The 15,132-nt window shown below is 39.4% G+C and overlaps 1 protein-coding gene across 1 annotated transcript in view; it reads left to right on the top strand.

Moving 5' to 3' along the window:
• The first annotated feature begins 203 nt into the window (after positions 1 to 203).
• Positions 204 to 15,132, top strand: part of vwf (von Willebrand factor) — a 119,283-nt gene continuing 104,354 nt past the window's right edge. The window contains exons 1-12 of the mRNA XM_078553539.1: positions 204 to 342; positions 580 to 631; positions 902 to 1,075; positions 1,204 to 1,306; positions 2,043 to 2,251; positions 4,550 to 4,674; positions 5,415 to 5,628; positions 6,358 to 6,480; positions 6,575 to 6,686; positions 8,957 to 9,003; positions 13,682 to 13,818; positions 13,907 to 14,045. Of these exons, the coding sequence (XP_078409665.1) occupies positions 580 to 631; positions 902 to 1,075; positions 1,204 to 1,306; positions 2,043 to 2,251; positions 4,550 to 4,674; positions 5,415 to 5,628; positions 6,358 to 6,480; positions 6,575 to 6,686; positions 8,957 to 9,003; positions 13,682 to 13,818; positions 13,907 to 14,045 (1,435 nt within the window). The 5' untranslated portion in view covers positions 204 to 342. The remainder of the gene's footprint in view (positions 343 to 579; positions 632 to 901; positions 1,076 to 1,203; positions 1,307 to 2,042; positions 2,252 to 4,549; positions 4,675 to 5,414; positions 5,629 to 6,357; positions 6,481 to 6,574; positions 6,687 to 8,956; positions 9,004 to 13,681; positions 13,819 to 13,906; positions 14,046 to 15,132) is intronic.

Genomic DNA, 15,132 nt, shown 5'->3' with positions numbered 1-15,132 from the left:
GCTCGCTGATTCTTTAAATTCTGGTAAATCTGTCAGCGTGTTTTATCCCATTTCCTTCCACTGTTTCCTTTTGGGCAATTAACACTGCACAGATTCTATTGAGTCTGAAACTGTGATCCTACTAACGGATGTAACGTGCAAAGATTTCCCCCCCCCCCTTCGATGTTGATTATTCCACAGTTCCTGCCCTGTATAAATTGGACTGTTTTTCTAAGAAGGCACTTAACAGGTCTTGGAGCTCATCCTCCTGAAGTTCAGAGCATGTTGATTTAACATTGTTTTGAAGTCAGTATCGTTTTGGACCTTGTCTGTCTCCCCAAATCGTGCTCAGCAGGAGCCAAGGTAACTACTTCTTGTCTCTCAGTCCTGTGCAGGGCAGCAGGCAGCGTTCAATGAGGGGATATTTAAACATAACTCAAGGCAGCAACATTAAAGAAATAGGACAGACGAGCAAGTCAAAAGGGAAATGAATGAGATTACTTGTTTGAGTCATTTATTTTTGTAGGGTGGGAGAGAAATGGAAATCACAATGATTTTAACCGGAGCTTTGTTAATTGTCTTTCTCTGTGGTTCATACAGATGGTGTCTCTATCTCTGCTTCTTGTCTTCACTTTGATGTCCCATTCTCAAGGTACTGAGAGCCGTTCAACTTTGAGTGCTGCAGATTATTGATCTTAAGTAATGTAAATCATCATATTGATACTAATTGCCTAATTCTTTAAATCAGGCCTTTACCGTCGCAGCGCTGAACTAAGTGATTCTATTTTATTTTCAATTCCTTGGGTGCATTGGGCTAAGAATTTTTTATGTCTAACAATGAAAATCCTGAGCAGTTAATAGGTCACCAGTATGCTAAGGTGAAACTGAATAACGAGTTGCTCTTATTGTGTCTGTGGTACAGGACAGGGAAAATCATCATCCACCGAGGTCAAGAACAAATCGAGCAAAGGTGCCCGCTGCAGCTTTTTTGGTGAATATCGCATCCAGACTTTCGATGGGAACTTTTACGAGTTTCCAGGAAGCTGCAGCTACAAACTGGCCGGCGACTGCTTCAAAAACTCGTTCTCTCTTTTAGGTATTCCATCACAGTGTTCGCTTGAAAACATTAGATTTCAATTTATTCAAATTTGGTACGCGATTGACATTCAAATCAAACTTCTTGTGGTAATGTTTGATAAACGACAATGCTCCTGTACTTTTCAGGTAACTACCAGGCTGGAAAACGGAAAAGCATTTCTTTGTATCTGGGAGAATACTTTGAAGTCACTATAACTTTAAAAGGAGAAGTGTCAGTGAGGAAAAAAAGGTAAAACCTACAGAAAATCTGAAAACTAGTGTAGTGCCTGCTCTAGATGCAGTGCTGCTGCTCTGGAGGTGGTCAGCTGTGGCTCAGTTCATAGCACCCTCGCCTTTGAATCAGAGGGTTGTGGGTTCATGTCCCACTCCCGGAAACCAAGAACTGTGATTGTACTCAAAAGAGTTGCAATCTGTGACTGTTGATAACTTGAAAGAGTTTCACCTGTTAGCTGCAATCCTGTGCTGCTGCTCTGGGCACTGTGTCCCAGCTCTGGGTACAGTGCTCAGAACAGGGGAGCTCTCCCTGTTCTGGCCAATATTTATCCCTCAATCAACATCACATAAACAGATTATCTGGCCATTATCACATCACGGTTTGTGGGAGCTTGCTGTGTGTAAATTGGCTGCAGTGTTTTCTACTTTACAACAGTCACTACACTTCAAAAAGTATATCATTGGCTGTAAAGTATTTTGAGACATCTGATGGTCGTACAAGGCAATATGTAAACACAAGTCTTCTTTGGACTTCAAAAGAGATTAAAACTGGGCTGTGTGTAAACCCAGTATTTCACCCATTCTAATTAGCTTCTGCGATGGGTGGGTTAAGTTAAAATTCCTCCCTTTGAGTATATGCTGATTGCATACCAGTACAGGAGACCACTCCAGAGACCACTTCAAGTACAACTATAACGTTCATGCAATTCATGCTGCGTGTAGACTTAAGTCCATTTTTGCTGTTTTGCTAGGATCTTGCTGCCGTTTGCATCCCACGGGGTGTTTATAGGGACAGAAGCAGGTTTCTATATCATATCAAGCGATGAACATGGGTTCACAGTTAGGATCGACACAAGTGGAAATGTGGTCATCATGCTGTCGAAAAAATATTTTAGTCGGACATGCGGACTTTGTGGCAATTACAATAACTTTCCTCAAGATGATTACATAACTCAAGAAGGTAATGTAGTTATCATTAATTGTTATGACTGGTGCAGTTGGTAAAGAGGAGTTATTTAAAAATCCCAGAGGGAAACTTTAAACAACCGTTGTAACCTATAATTTTAAGTGTATGTTTGAGATGTGACTCTAAATGCAGGAATCAGACCATCAGTTCTCGAGGCTTTACATTAAACTAAAGGAAACATTTTATTAATTTGCACAGGTTAAAATAGATATACATATGGCTACAAATTACTACTATCTTAACTTTTAACAAATTCCCAAACTAATCTCCATTAAGGTAACAGCAACCCATAGACTTAAGCAAACACCAGGCAAACCATTTTTACCTTACGAATTCAAAATGAGGTTCTTTCACTTGGTTCCTGTGGAGCTAGTTGGAGGCTTGGAGCTGCCTTTTGATCTCACATTTCTTATGCTCTACACACCCAAAATGGTTGTCTTGTTATACCTACCACTGTCCATTGAATGTTAATTCTCATTGTATCAACAACCTCTGAACTAAACCTCTATAACAATAAAACCCCTTTCATAGTACCAATTTTATTAGTAATATAAACATATTGCTTGGTAGCTGCTAGATGGGCGTCAAATTTTCACCCTACTTCTTGAATGCTCTATTTAAAAAATGCAAATGCACGCTACCTCTGTTACATATCAAAACTAGTACACATCAAAGCACCTAGACTAACTCACTTTAAATCAACCAAGACACACCTGCAGGCTAAACCTCTATTCTAAAAGAAAAATATTTTCCAAAATATATACATTAATAGCTTTATGATTTGTAAGTAGAAACCCATTGGGAGTAATAGCATTATCCTAGGGACCTGCTGTAAACTTTTATATTCTGTGCATGCCTTGTAAATATTGACACACTCCTCAGTCACTCATTAAAGGTGTTGGTATGCTTACAGCTTTCCCGTGTTAATATTGGAACATTCCCAGAGATTCTTGCAAGTATTGACAGATTCCCAGGATTTCCCCCAGATATTCACATGTTCCTGGGGATCCCTTGAAAACATTGACGCTGTCCTCGGGTTCTCTGCAAATATTGATACACTTCTGGGGGCCCTCACCCACTGCAAATACTGGCATTCTGTTGAGGCAGTCATATTCCAGCTTGCAAAAGATAATGGCAGTCATCCAAAGTAAAACACTGTTTTTGTAACAGAAGACATATTTAATTTTTAATTGAGTACCCAGGTACATGTGCAGCTACAGAAGCAATGTTAGTAAATCTACCAATACACAAATGTGGTGACTGGGAAAACAGTGGTGTAGTGGGAATATCACTGGACTAGTAATCCAGAGACCCATGCTAATACTCTGGGTACTTGGGTTCAAATCCTGTCATGGCAGTTAGTGGAATTTAAATTCAGTTAATAAACCTACAATATAAAGCTAGTCTCAGTCATTAAAAACCCATCTGGTTTAGTAATGGCCTGATTTGGACTACATGTGACTCCAGACCCACAGCAATGTGGTTGACTCTTAACTGCCCTCAGTTGTTATGCGGCTAATTTAGACTCAAAGATCGTCAAATAGTAAATGAGATAATGACCTGAAATTATCTGAAATAAAAACAGATAATGCCATTAAACCAGTTAATCTGTTATTTGGTAGCGTTGATTGAATAAGAGTTGTTGGCCAAAACCTGAAGAAGCTCCTTGCGTTCCTTTGTATAATATCATGGTGTCACTTACATTCACATAAACAGACAGGTGGGTCTTTGTTTAATGTCCCATCCGTAAGATGGCACCACTAATGGTGTACCTTCTTTCAAAGTTGCACTGGCGTAAAAACCAAGTATATTTTCAAGTCTTTGATTGGAGTTTAAACCCACAATCTTCTGATCAGCAGGCAAGAATGCTGCAAATGAGCAAAGCTAAAATAATGTTAGACAAGGTTACATCACTTTGTTGCCAAAAGACAGTTTCAGAAAGAATGCACAGTTAGGACTTGCAATAACAATAGAGAAACTTAAACAGGGTGGAAATGAATCATTAAGAGATTAATGAAGACCATATTCACTTTCTAATTAGCTTTAATTGTGTGGATTGCCCAGCGTAAATTGTCACATTTGCACTGTTCAAGAATTAAAGTGAGATGACTTTTTTTGGAAGAATCAAACATTGAATGGGTGACATGTTTGACCAGAAATAGTAATCAGATTCTTAAGTTTAGCTCTTTAATGGAAAGGTTCAATTGCCTATTTGTCATAACAGGACTGAAGTGATAAACCTCAGGAAGTTCAAGTTCAAATTATGATAAAAACCATTGCGTTTTCTTACAGGTTTTCAGGTGGAGAACAGTTATGATTTTGCCAACTCCTGGGCAATGCATGATGCTGAGGAGCTATGCAACAGAGTGTCTTCTCCAAGCAAAACCTGCAACATGTCTTCTGAGGCAATACAGAATGTGAGTTCAGCATTTCAATAAAGATATAGAATTTCCGAACCTTTTAAGTGCAAAAGGAGACCATTCGGTCCATTGTGCCAGTGCCAGCTCTTTGAAAGGGTGATCTGATACCCACTCCCCTGCTCTCTCCTGTCCCTTACCTGTTCTGTGCAAACAAGACTGGGAAGTGACAGAGACCATAACGCAAGAGTCAGGTTGATTATTAATTGCCAGTCAAGGATTATATCTTCTTAGATATATATTAATTCACACATATACATTTTTTCCATGTTGAACAGAACTTACTTTAATTAACTGTTTTTTCACTAGTTAATATACCCATGATTCTATGGAAGTCTGTTTTCTAATCTAAGTTGAATTTCCCTTAAATTGACTTTTTCAGCCTATGGAATTATTACTACTGAAAAAGTTAATGCGACGCTCGGGAATACTGACCTAAACACACTGATGTAAAAACATTACAGGGTTCCTTCTGATCCAGAAAATTTGTCCCTAATATTTATAATTTTCACAGTATTTTTGAAGTATACAGTTAAAATGACAGTGATAAAGCTTCTAACTTACTATAGTGTTAGTTTTTGTCACAGTATTGCTGTGTCTGCATTCAAAATTGGTTAATTGCTGATAATGGTAATAGCTTGAGGAAAAGGAAGAGAAAGAATCAGTGTGTGTGGGTGTGTTCTTGAGAGAGAATGAGAAGGTATAATTTTCTAATAAAATGAACTTTTATTTGGACATAGAACATCATTGAAAAGTGCAGAATGCTCAAAACAAGCCAAATATTTGGAAAATGTATTGATCACGTGGATCCAGATCCATTCATCGCTAGTTGTGAGGATGATACATGCCACTGTGAAGGAAATAAATGTCACTGTCAAGCATTTCTGGAATATGCAAGGTCCTGTGCTCAGAAAGGCTTAATCCTCAATGACTGGTTTACAGCAAGTGATTGTGGTAAGTACAGAATGAATATTTTCCTTTGTAAATGTCTTATGATTTTATCTTATGATTGTGATACCATTATTAATATTCTCCTTTTATTATTAAATATTCCCCTTTTGAGATCTGAAATGCTTTAGATTTCACATTGCTATCCCTATTTGCCTTTACTTGGTTCCGTACAATTAAGTTACTTTCTAGGGTCAATATTCAGGCACACATTGTCACTATTACTAATAAACTGGGAAACTAAATCAGCCTTGAAATAGATCTGAAAACTGAAGTCATTCTAATTCAGCCGCTCTAATCAAATACAGGTTAGATTGTTAGTTTATGTGAGTCTCTATAACGATGGTATTTCTGCTAAAAAATACATAAGTGCACCAAGGAACACCGTTTTCCAACAGTTAGTTTTAGTCCCAAATGGCAGATTTTACAAGCAAATATCCTATCCAAATAGAAATGGTGGGTGGAATTTTACAGCACTGTCGCAGCGGGGGTGGAGCTGTAAAATGCAGCGAGCTGTTCAAAAGTACATTGACTTTGACGGGACTGTAAAATCCCACTGGCATAAAATCCCTCTTGAGATCTTTAGCCTTAATTCTAATGATCTTGTGGAAACTTAGTAAAATATGCTAATGTATCAGCTCACCATACTTCATTTAGTTGAATAGCAGTGGTGATTTTCCACAATTTTTAAAAAACTTATTTTGTCTGATGTAAATGCACTTTTTGTTTTAAAAGTCCTGAAATGTCCGACTAGGATGGAATATCAAGCGTGTGTGCCAGCCTGTGAACAAACATGCAGGAGTTTGAATATCAATCAGTTATGTCACGAAAAATGCATGGACGGCTGCACTTGTGAAGGTGATTGTTTTTACCTATTACATTTCAGACCTTTATCAGGAGCACTGTATTCCTTGAATATTCTATGCATTATGATACAATGTTTGGATTTCAGATGGGAAAATACTGGATGGGGACACTTGCGTAGCTTCTTCAGAATGTTCCTGCATGCACATGGGTAAACAGTACCCTCCAGGTTCAAGTATCTCCCAGGACTGCCATGCATGGTTAGTATTGAAACTAAAGTCGGTAATGATATCCAATGAAAAGTTAGCTGTGGGAAGCATTGAACGAGTGCCAAATAGGCATTGCTCACTATTCACTGGGTGAAGCTTGGAAAAGTACCCCAAGCTTTGAAAAACATCCCCCCACCTTCTTCCCCCGCCCACTATATATTTTTTGCTTCCCTACCAGTCATTATGTGCCTTTTCTGAGCCAGATTGCAGAGTGGTGCTGAATTAGGGATTTCTTCCATACACAGGATTTGGAAGAGAATTAAATTTAAACAATGCATTTTTAAAAAGGTGTAAAAAAAATCACACTGAGATGAAAATTGGTCATACTGCTAATGTGTTGGGCATTGAAGGTATTTTACCAAGACTGAGATAATGTACAATAACAGTAGTTAGTCTGTCTTGGCAGTCAATAAACAGCTCACACCCAATGAGCAGAAATTTGCGCAGAGCAGGCGGGCGCTGCCTGGCGAGGGGAAAATCCTGCCCATTGAGTTGGAAGGTCCCCGGCCCCAGGTGTTCAACAGGGTTAGCTTTTTTACTGGTTGTGAACACCGAACAATAAAGTAAGGACAAAAATTCACATTTACAGGCAGGTTTTTAAAACAGAAAGCTGCTAGGACAGGATTTTATCTAGCCTGAGAAGATCAGGATGCAGGAAAGGTTTGTAAAAGCTTTTCTAGTCAAGTAAGATGAGCCACTAAAGTGGGGAAGCATAGCATGTTTGTTATCTTGTGTTATTGTATCAATACAAGCTGTAGTGATTGAATTAAAACAGAAAATGCTAGAAAAACTCAGCAGGTCTGGCAGTATCTGTGGAGAGAGAAACAGAGTTCGAAACAGGATTTCGAGCCCGTTTGACTCTTCTTCAGAGCAATTAAATGTTTACATGCTGTCTAGTCTTGTCTTGCCAACACATGCACAGATAATCTACTGAATGTTTAGATGAGCATACAACAGCACACGTGAAGCCATGATATCCAGTTTGTATGTCAAGGGCTTTTGAACATTGTTAAATCTGCTGAGTTACTCTATTGTATCAATAGATGTTGGGCAGTGTAAGTCACCTCCACTTTGTAAGGGATGTGGGAGCTGCTTTTTCAGGGAGTGATTGACCCCACTGAACTTGAGAAGGTACCGACAGCAAACTTTCATTTGGAACAGGTAGTTTTGCACTGTAAGGCCTTGTTCACTAAAGGCTGGATTGAGACTATACAAGTCAATTTCATAAAGGACATTTGCAGAAAAAAGAAAATGGATTTTTCACTCAGTCGGGATTGAATGTAAATGCAGAAACCCAGAATTAGGGATTTCTTCCATGCACAGAATGATTGATAGGGAAGCAACAATGCAAAAATGCAATATATAAGGCGAGTGTCCAACTCAATGCACCATCCCATTCCCCCTGCCGTTTCTTATCCCAGCCTCTGCCCTAGACTGTTGCAATGTATGATTAGCTATAGATACACATATTATATTGTTTTGTACCTATCCTCCCTATATCAATACCTATATGCCAGGTACTATGCTTACTCTAATTTAGGTATCCATGTACTCTTTTGTAATCAGCTAGTTATAGCTGGACAATAGTAATTATGAAGAAGCCAGGTATAATACAAGCCTATACAAAGATAGCTTATTTTAGAGACAGATGGCAGATTTAAGAACAGTCTAATTGGTCTTAGTGCCTCAGAGTTATGGAGTGGAAAGATCAGCCAGATTTCCCATTCCTGATATGTGAAACTATGCCCCAGATAGGAAAGAAGGATGGGAGGAAATTGGCAAAGTAAAGGAAAAATCCTCGCTTAATTGATTTAGAATTGTTGGGATTGCTAGAAAGGTCATTTAAAAAAAAATACTGTAGATACCAATTTATTATATCATCCTAATGACTTACAGTGGATTTTAGTGCTTTGATTATTAAAGCAGCATGAATATTTCTGTCAGACATATTTTGCCTATTGGACACCTCCTGTGCTTTAATTCTTTGTAAGATGCGTGAAGTTTTAGGTCCCAAAATTCCTCTATTTTTATGTTCAATGTTTGGATGTAAATGAGGGCAAATGGGTGCAGAGACACAAGGCCCATCTTGAGGCTATATTGCACTACCCGATTATTTTTCTCTGATCTCCAAGTTGCACAATGCCTGAATCAGACCTTGCCAATCAACTTAAATGGAAATTCCAATTTAATAATGTTATCATCAACTTTCATCTCCTTACACCAATTCTGTATTTTCCTAAGGTCATACTTTTATTTTACAGCATTTGCAGCCACGGAAAATGGGAGTGCACCAATGAGGAGTGTCCAGGTGTGTACCTTATTATACAATGAAAACAGTAACAATAAGAATCAGATCAATTTACAAGGGTCAGATTTTCTTGAAAATTCCCTGTAACCTAGGTCCCAAATAGGAAAGAAGGATGGGAGGAAATTGGTAAAGGAAATATCCATACTTAATTGTTTTAGAATTGTTAGAATTGCTAGAAAGGTCATTTAAAAAGAAACACTACATTAGGTGTGGCTAATAACCTGAAGTTTGAACACAGTTGTTTGTTCATTTGATCCTCTCACACCACCACCACTGCTCCCCCCCACCCCCCCGGACTCCAGTTGAAGATGTCTCAATGTCTCATTTGTAGTCACCAATATATGTGCTGAACTCTGTTGTCTGAACAGCATTAAAAACACACATTAGTGGTTGGGATTGTTCTTAATCCCTTCATCTGATTTCTTCCTAATTGTGGTGCTGAAATAGATTTTCACAAAATTACATACTTTGCATAGATCTACCTACACCTGTATTATGACAAGCACATGTACAAACATAAACTGAAAAAGCTAGCTGAAGAGCGAAAGCCTTCATGTAAGGCATCACCAAGAAATTAGTTCCGTGCCTTAATTGCACCCAAGATCACCTCAATCAACATCACTGCAACAGATTATGTTTGTAGGAATTTGCTGTGTGCAAATTGGCTGCCACACTTTCCTGCGTTACAACAGTGACCTCGCTTCAAAAGCACCTCATTGACTCTAAAGTATTTTAGATTTTCCTGAGGCTGGGAAAGGCACTATATAAATGCAGACCTGTCTCTTTCTTTCTTCTCTCTCTCTGTCTGTCTCTTTCTCTCTCTCTCTCTGTGTCTCTCCCTCTGTTATAGAGTTTATCTTCCAGGCAACTTTTCTTGGTGGACACATTTAACTTTTATTTACAAGACAGCAGCAGCAACTATATGCGTTCATCAAACTCCATAACTAAAAAAGAACTCTCCTGTAGAGGTTCCCCGTACTGCTAACACACTGGTTTACACAGGACATGTGATCTTACAGCACAGGATTATTCTTAAAGCTACAATCCTACCTTTCCCAAAACTATAATTACTACACTCTTCCCCTCTAAGTTTTCTGTACATTTTGTATTTACAAGGATATTTATCTCATGACATTACAATATTTACATAGGTCATGAAATTACAAGTTCAGTCTTTCAGGTGGTTTCCTGATCCATGTGGAACATCGTAGCTCCATGTCTTCCGATTCTTTGTAGGAAATACATTCTCTGGAACTGCATTAATATCAGGTACCTCATTAGGTACAGGCAGTTCAGTGTCTTCCACTCCGACAGAGACATCGGGCATGTCTGTCCTTGGTTGAGCAACTTCAACTGGAACCATTGGTTCAGTAATGGTTACAGGTAGAAACTCACTTTGTTGGGGGTATCTCTCTTTTTCTTAAATAATCCGCATGCTTACGGGCGATCCAGACACGACAATGGTCTGGTCACAGAACTTACTTTACCAGGTAACCACTTCAGTCCTCCACCAAAATTCTTTACATAGACTGCTTCACCAACAGTAAACTGTCACTCACGACTATGCAAATCACGAGTCACTTTTTGGTTCTCTTGAATTTTCTCCACCTTCCCCTCCAAATTGGGAAGTATGAGGCTTAGTCTTGTCCGAAGACGGTGCATTGGTAAAAAGTTAGAGGCATTTTCGGAACTCCTGGGTAAGCAAATGGTGCAAACTGGTACTTGTACCATTGGATTGACTTGTGTTTGACTAGTGTCCGTGTATGGTAATTCCGGTGGTGCAAGTGAACGAATGGCACAGTCATGGGTCGTCTCTGATCCAGAGTTCTAGAATGATTCACAAAATCAGGATGTTGAGCAATGCTGAATCCCACACAGTATGATTTATTTTAAAGTTGGTCTTCTTTCTACCACAGAATTTAGTCTCGGCCTTTTTTTTGACTTCACTGTCAGCCAGACTTCTCTCAGTCACAATCTCAACTTGTCTTAGTTCAATAGTTGAGCTACCCATGACTTCATTGTCTACTTACATCTTGGAAAGTTCTATGACTTTTGCTCTTAAAGCCTTTTTATCTTCACTTAGCTAATTCTTCAGCTCTTCTGTCTCCTTCTTGTATCTGTTGGCTTCCTCCTGGAAACTTGAACATTGCTGCATCTTCTCTGCCAACTGGTTCTTCAGTTTGTTCAGAGAGGCGTTCAATTCTTCTTGTTTCTCTTTATAATTTTTCAGAGGCACAAACTTTGACCTGAGGGAATCTTGTAGTGTGTGAAGATCTTTCAACAGGTTTTCCTTTTCTTTACGAAGCTCACTCGCTTCGTCTTGAACTCTGTCATTCAGCAGTCTCTTTCGGTTTCTTCTGCTGTTCTTCCATGCTGTTGTTGAAGACAGTCTTCATTTCTTCAGGTTGCTGGATCCTTACACACTCATTTTTTACTCTGTTGCGATCCTTGGACTCTCCAAGCTCTTTTAGAAGTACCTTGCCTTGTTCCTTTGTCAAGACAGGAACTCTTCCAGATTCCTTTTGAAATCTCACTGGCCAATCAAGGTTAATTTCCATCAAATAATTTCCACATAGAAGGCTTGGTCCTCTACCTTCTAATACCATCATGGGCAGATGTGCTGTTTGGTTTCTTTGATGAACCATTACTCTGGTGAAACCTTTTACTTGGAGTTCTTCGCCTGTGTACATTTTCAACTTGGCAGATGTTTGTCACAAATTTAATTGTTGATCACCTATTACAGTGGTAGAAGCACCCGTGTCTAGTTCCATTTTTAATGGTTTACCATTCGTTTGCACTGTAACAAATATTGGCTCTGTCTTCCCAACTCTCACCTTGAATAATGAATAAGTGTCAGAATTGGTTGTTTCTGGCTCTTCTACACTATTGACTTCATTGGACTTGGTTGTTGTTTGGAGGCCTGTTTAAATCTCGCTTTGCACTGTCCCATTATGTGTCCATTTCTGCGACAAAAGTAATGTTCTACTTTTTAAAATTGCCAATTGCTAGATGACTGATTGTTTTCACATTGATGAAAATTATTTTTTGATTTAGTTGCTAAGCTGTTTCCTCTCATTTTCGGTTAGCGGGGGCTGTTTCCCATTTCATGGTGGAGTCCCAGCTTTTCACTCCACTTTTGGCTCACTGTTCCCACCCAACAAGGAGAATGGTGCCATTTTGCGCCCCTTGAATTTCTTGGGAATCCCTTACAGTGCTTTCCATCACTGGCGCTATTTCTAACGATTTCTTAAAATCGAGAATCACTTCAGCCAGTAATCTTCACTGAATAGTGTCTTCCTACACATCACATAATAAACGATCTCTGAGCATGTCATTCAGAGTTTCACTGAAATCACAATATTCCATTAGTTGTTTTAATTTCACCACATAGGTAGCAATTGTCTCCCTTGGGGCTCTATTCTGTGAATCGAACCTGAACCTCTGCATTGTGACTGAGGGCTTGGGTTGAAAATGTCCCTTAACGAGGTTTACTAATTCACTGAAAGTCTTCAAATCTGGGTCACTGGGGGCCTTCAAGCTTTGAATTAAACTGTAGGCCTTGCTCCCACAAATGCTCAGGAGAATCACTCTCCTTTTTGCCTCCCCCAAAATTTTGTTTGCTTGAAAGAAGAACTCAAGACGTTCTATATATTGAGACCAATCATCTGTGGCTGGCTCAAAGGGATTGATTCTGTCAAATTGTGGCATTTCAGATGAGTATCTTCTTTTATTTTTAACGAACTTAGATACTCACAGTCGCTGGGCGAGGTACAGCACCAAATCTAATTTATCCTCATTTCCAGTTTATTATAGAGTTTATCTTCCAGGCAACTTTTCTTGCTGGACACATTTAACTTCTATTTACGTGACAGCAGCAGCATGCGTGCATCAAACTCCATAACTAAAGAAGAATTTTCCTGTAGATGTTCCCCACGCTGTTAACACATTGGTTTGCACAGATCATTTGATCATACAACACAGGATTATTCTTAAAGCTACAGTCCTACAAATCCCAAAACTATAATTACTATACAATCTCTCTCTCTCTCTCCCCCTCCCTCACACTTGGACAAATACACAATGGCTCACTTTGAAGTACAATCACTGATGTCAGGCAGGAAAATAATTTGTTCACAACAAAGCCCTGTGCAGCAAATTAGATGAATGATCAGTGAATCTGTTTTTGGTGGTGTGGGTTGAGGAAGAAAGGTTGACTAAGTCACTGCAAGAACACATACTCATGGTGTCATGGGATCTTTTACACCCAATGAAACAGATAAAACATTGATTTAACCTCTCATCTAAAAGGAGAGCCCTTCTGGCATTGCAGCATTGTACCCGAATGCATGTCTAATTTATGCTTCTAAATCTTGGACTTGACTGTGAAATCACAATCTTCTGACTCAGAAGAGCCAAGCTGATGCACAGATGAAAAACTTGGCCAGGTAGATGAGATAAACCAAGAAGAAATGGTCAGGTATTGCCAATTTTGAACTATAGGAACCTACCAATTGTAGGAGGTGAATAAAAAGCTCCACCACTTTCAAATCATGAGTACCAATGCACTTGAGATAAATTAAGTAAATAAAATATAAACATTGATTTCAAATGAAACACAATCTGTATTATGTTGGTAAGCCAAACCAATGTTGTATAACATCTAATGTTTTTGCAATAGGGGAATGTTTTGTCATTGGACAATCACACTTTAAGAGTTTTGATGATAAGTATTTCACCTTCAGTGGGACATGCCAGTACTTACTAGCTAAGGACTGTGAAGAAAACACATTTTCAGTCTTCATTGAGAAAGTGCAGGTACTGAAGGCAGACATTTTACTCTATTTAATGTTAAACAATGCTCATGGTTAGCAACAATATTCAGTACTTTAACCTCTCTTTCCAGTGTGCAGATGACCCAGATGCAGTTTGTGTAAGATCAGCTACACTGAAGTTCCAAGAGCTGGGCAACATGACTATAAAACTTAAACATGGCGGTAGAATTTCAGTGAATGGCATGGATGTACAGCCACCGCTAATTCAAGGTTTACACTGAATTATTACCTATATTAATTATGCATTATAAGAGGTTGCGTGTTCTGTATAATGAAGGAACCTTTTCAGTTACTATTCAAGTTTGTTAACTGGTTGAAAGAAAAGTGAAGTAGTTAAAACAAAGAACAGGCTTCTTCCTGCTTTACTCCCCTCTGCCTGTCTTGTTTTCTTTTGTTGTTTGAATCCTGAGAAATTCAGTTTCCATCTTCCAATAATAAGTGTTCCAATATCTATATGGGGTGTTTCTACTCCAATTCCCTTCACAGACCCTGCTCCATTATAGCCATCCATTGGGTTCCCTAATCACTTCCAGCCCGACTCTCCTCCAGCCCCTCCCCACTCCTTTACAGGCTGTAGCTTTAGGGTAGGAGACGCGAGGGCCAATAAAACTCTTGGCGGGAATTTTGTCCACAGGGATGGAGGCTAACAGCTAATCCTCATATGCTCTGCAATGTGAGGCCAGGAAGAGTTTTACTCTGTGGTCTGATCTGTATCAGCTGCAGTCAGGTACCTGCCCAAGCCTGGTGTGATGCGATAGCTGGCCACCAGGCAGGCATGGGGGTTTCAGGTGGCTAGCACCAGTGACTTAAAGGAACAGCCACTTGGTTAAGAGGTTGGGAAGGGGGCACCAGGAAGGCCTGTGGTTGAAGAGGAAAGCCGGGGAGCAGGGGATGCCCATGGTCTCCTTGTGGGATTCAGAGGAGCACTCCTATTTCTCCTAACGCACCAAAGAAACTAAAAAGAAAAATCAGCTTAACTTATGAATCACACCTACTATCTGGCAGAAAACGACAACAGTTTCTCTGCGTAGGCCTTGGGTTAAAATTGCAGTCAGGTCCCACTGATGTCATCAAAGCCCGATCTGTATATCGGCCGGGTTCCCACTCGCCTGCTCAGAGAAACTGGTTGACACTGCAACCTGCAGAAAGGCACTGGAATCAGGGCCGGTAAATTGGGCAGGTTACTTCAGGTTCATTCCTGGTTCCTGGTTGGATGGGCAGAGTTAAAATTAGCCCCATTATGCGATTTCTGAGTTAGCAAATTTACATGGGAAAGAATTACTGATATTTCAATATA

The sequence above is a fragment of the Cetorhinus maximus genome, chromosome 12 (genome assembly GCF_964194155.1).
Source record: "Cetorhinus maximus chromosome 12, sCetMax3.hap1.1, whole genome shotgun sequence".
Lineage (NCBI taxonomy): Eukaryota > Metazoa > Chordata > Chondrichthyes > Lamniformes > Cetorhinidae > Cetorhinus > Cetorhinus maximus.
This window is presented reverse-complemented; position numbering and strand designations above follow the sequence as displayed.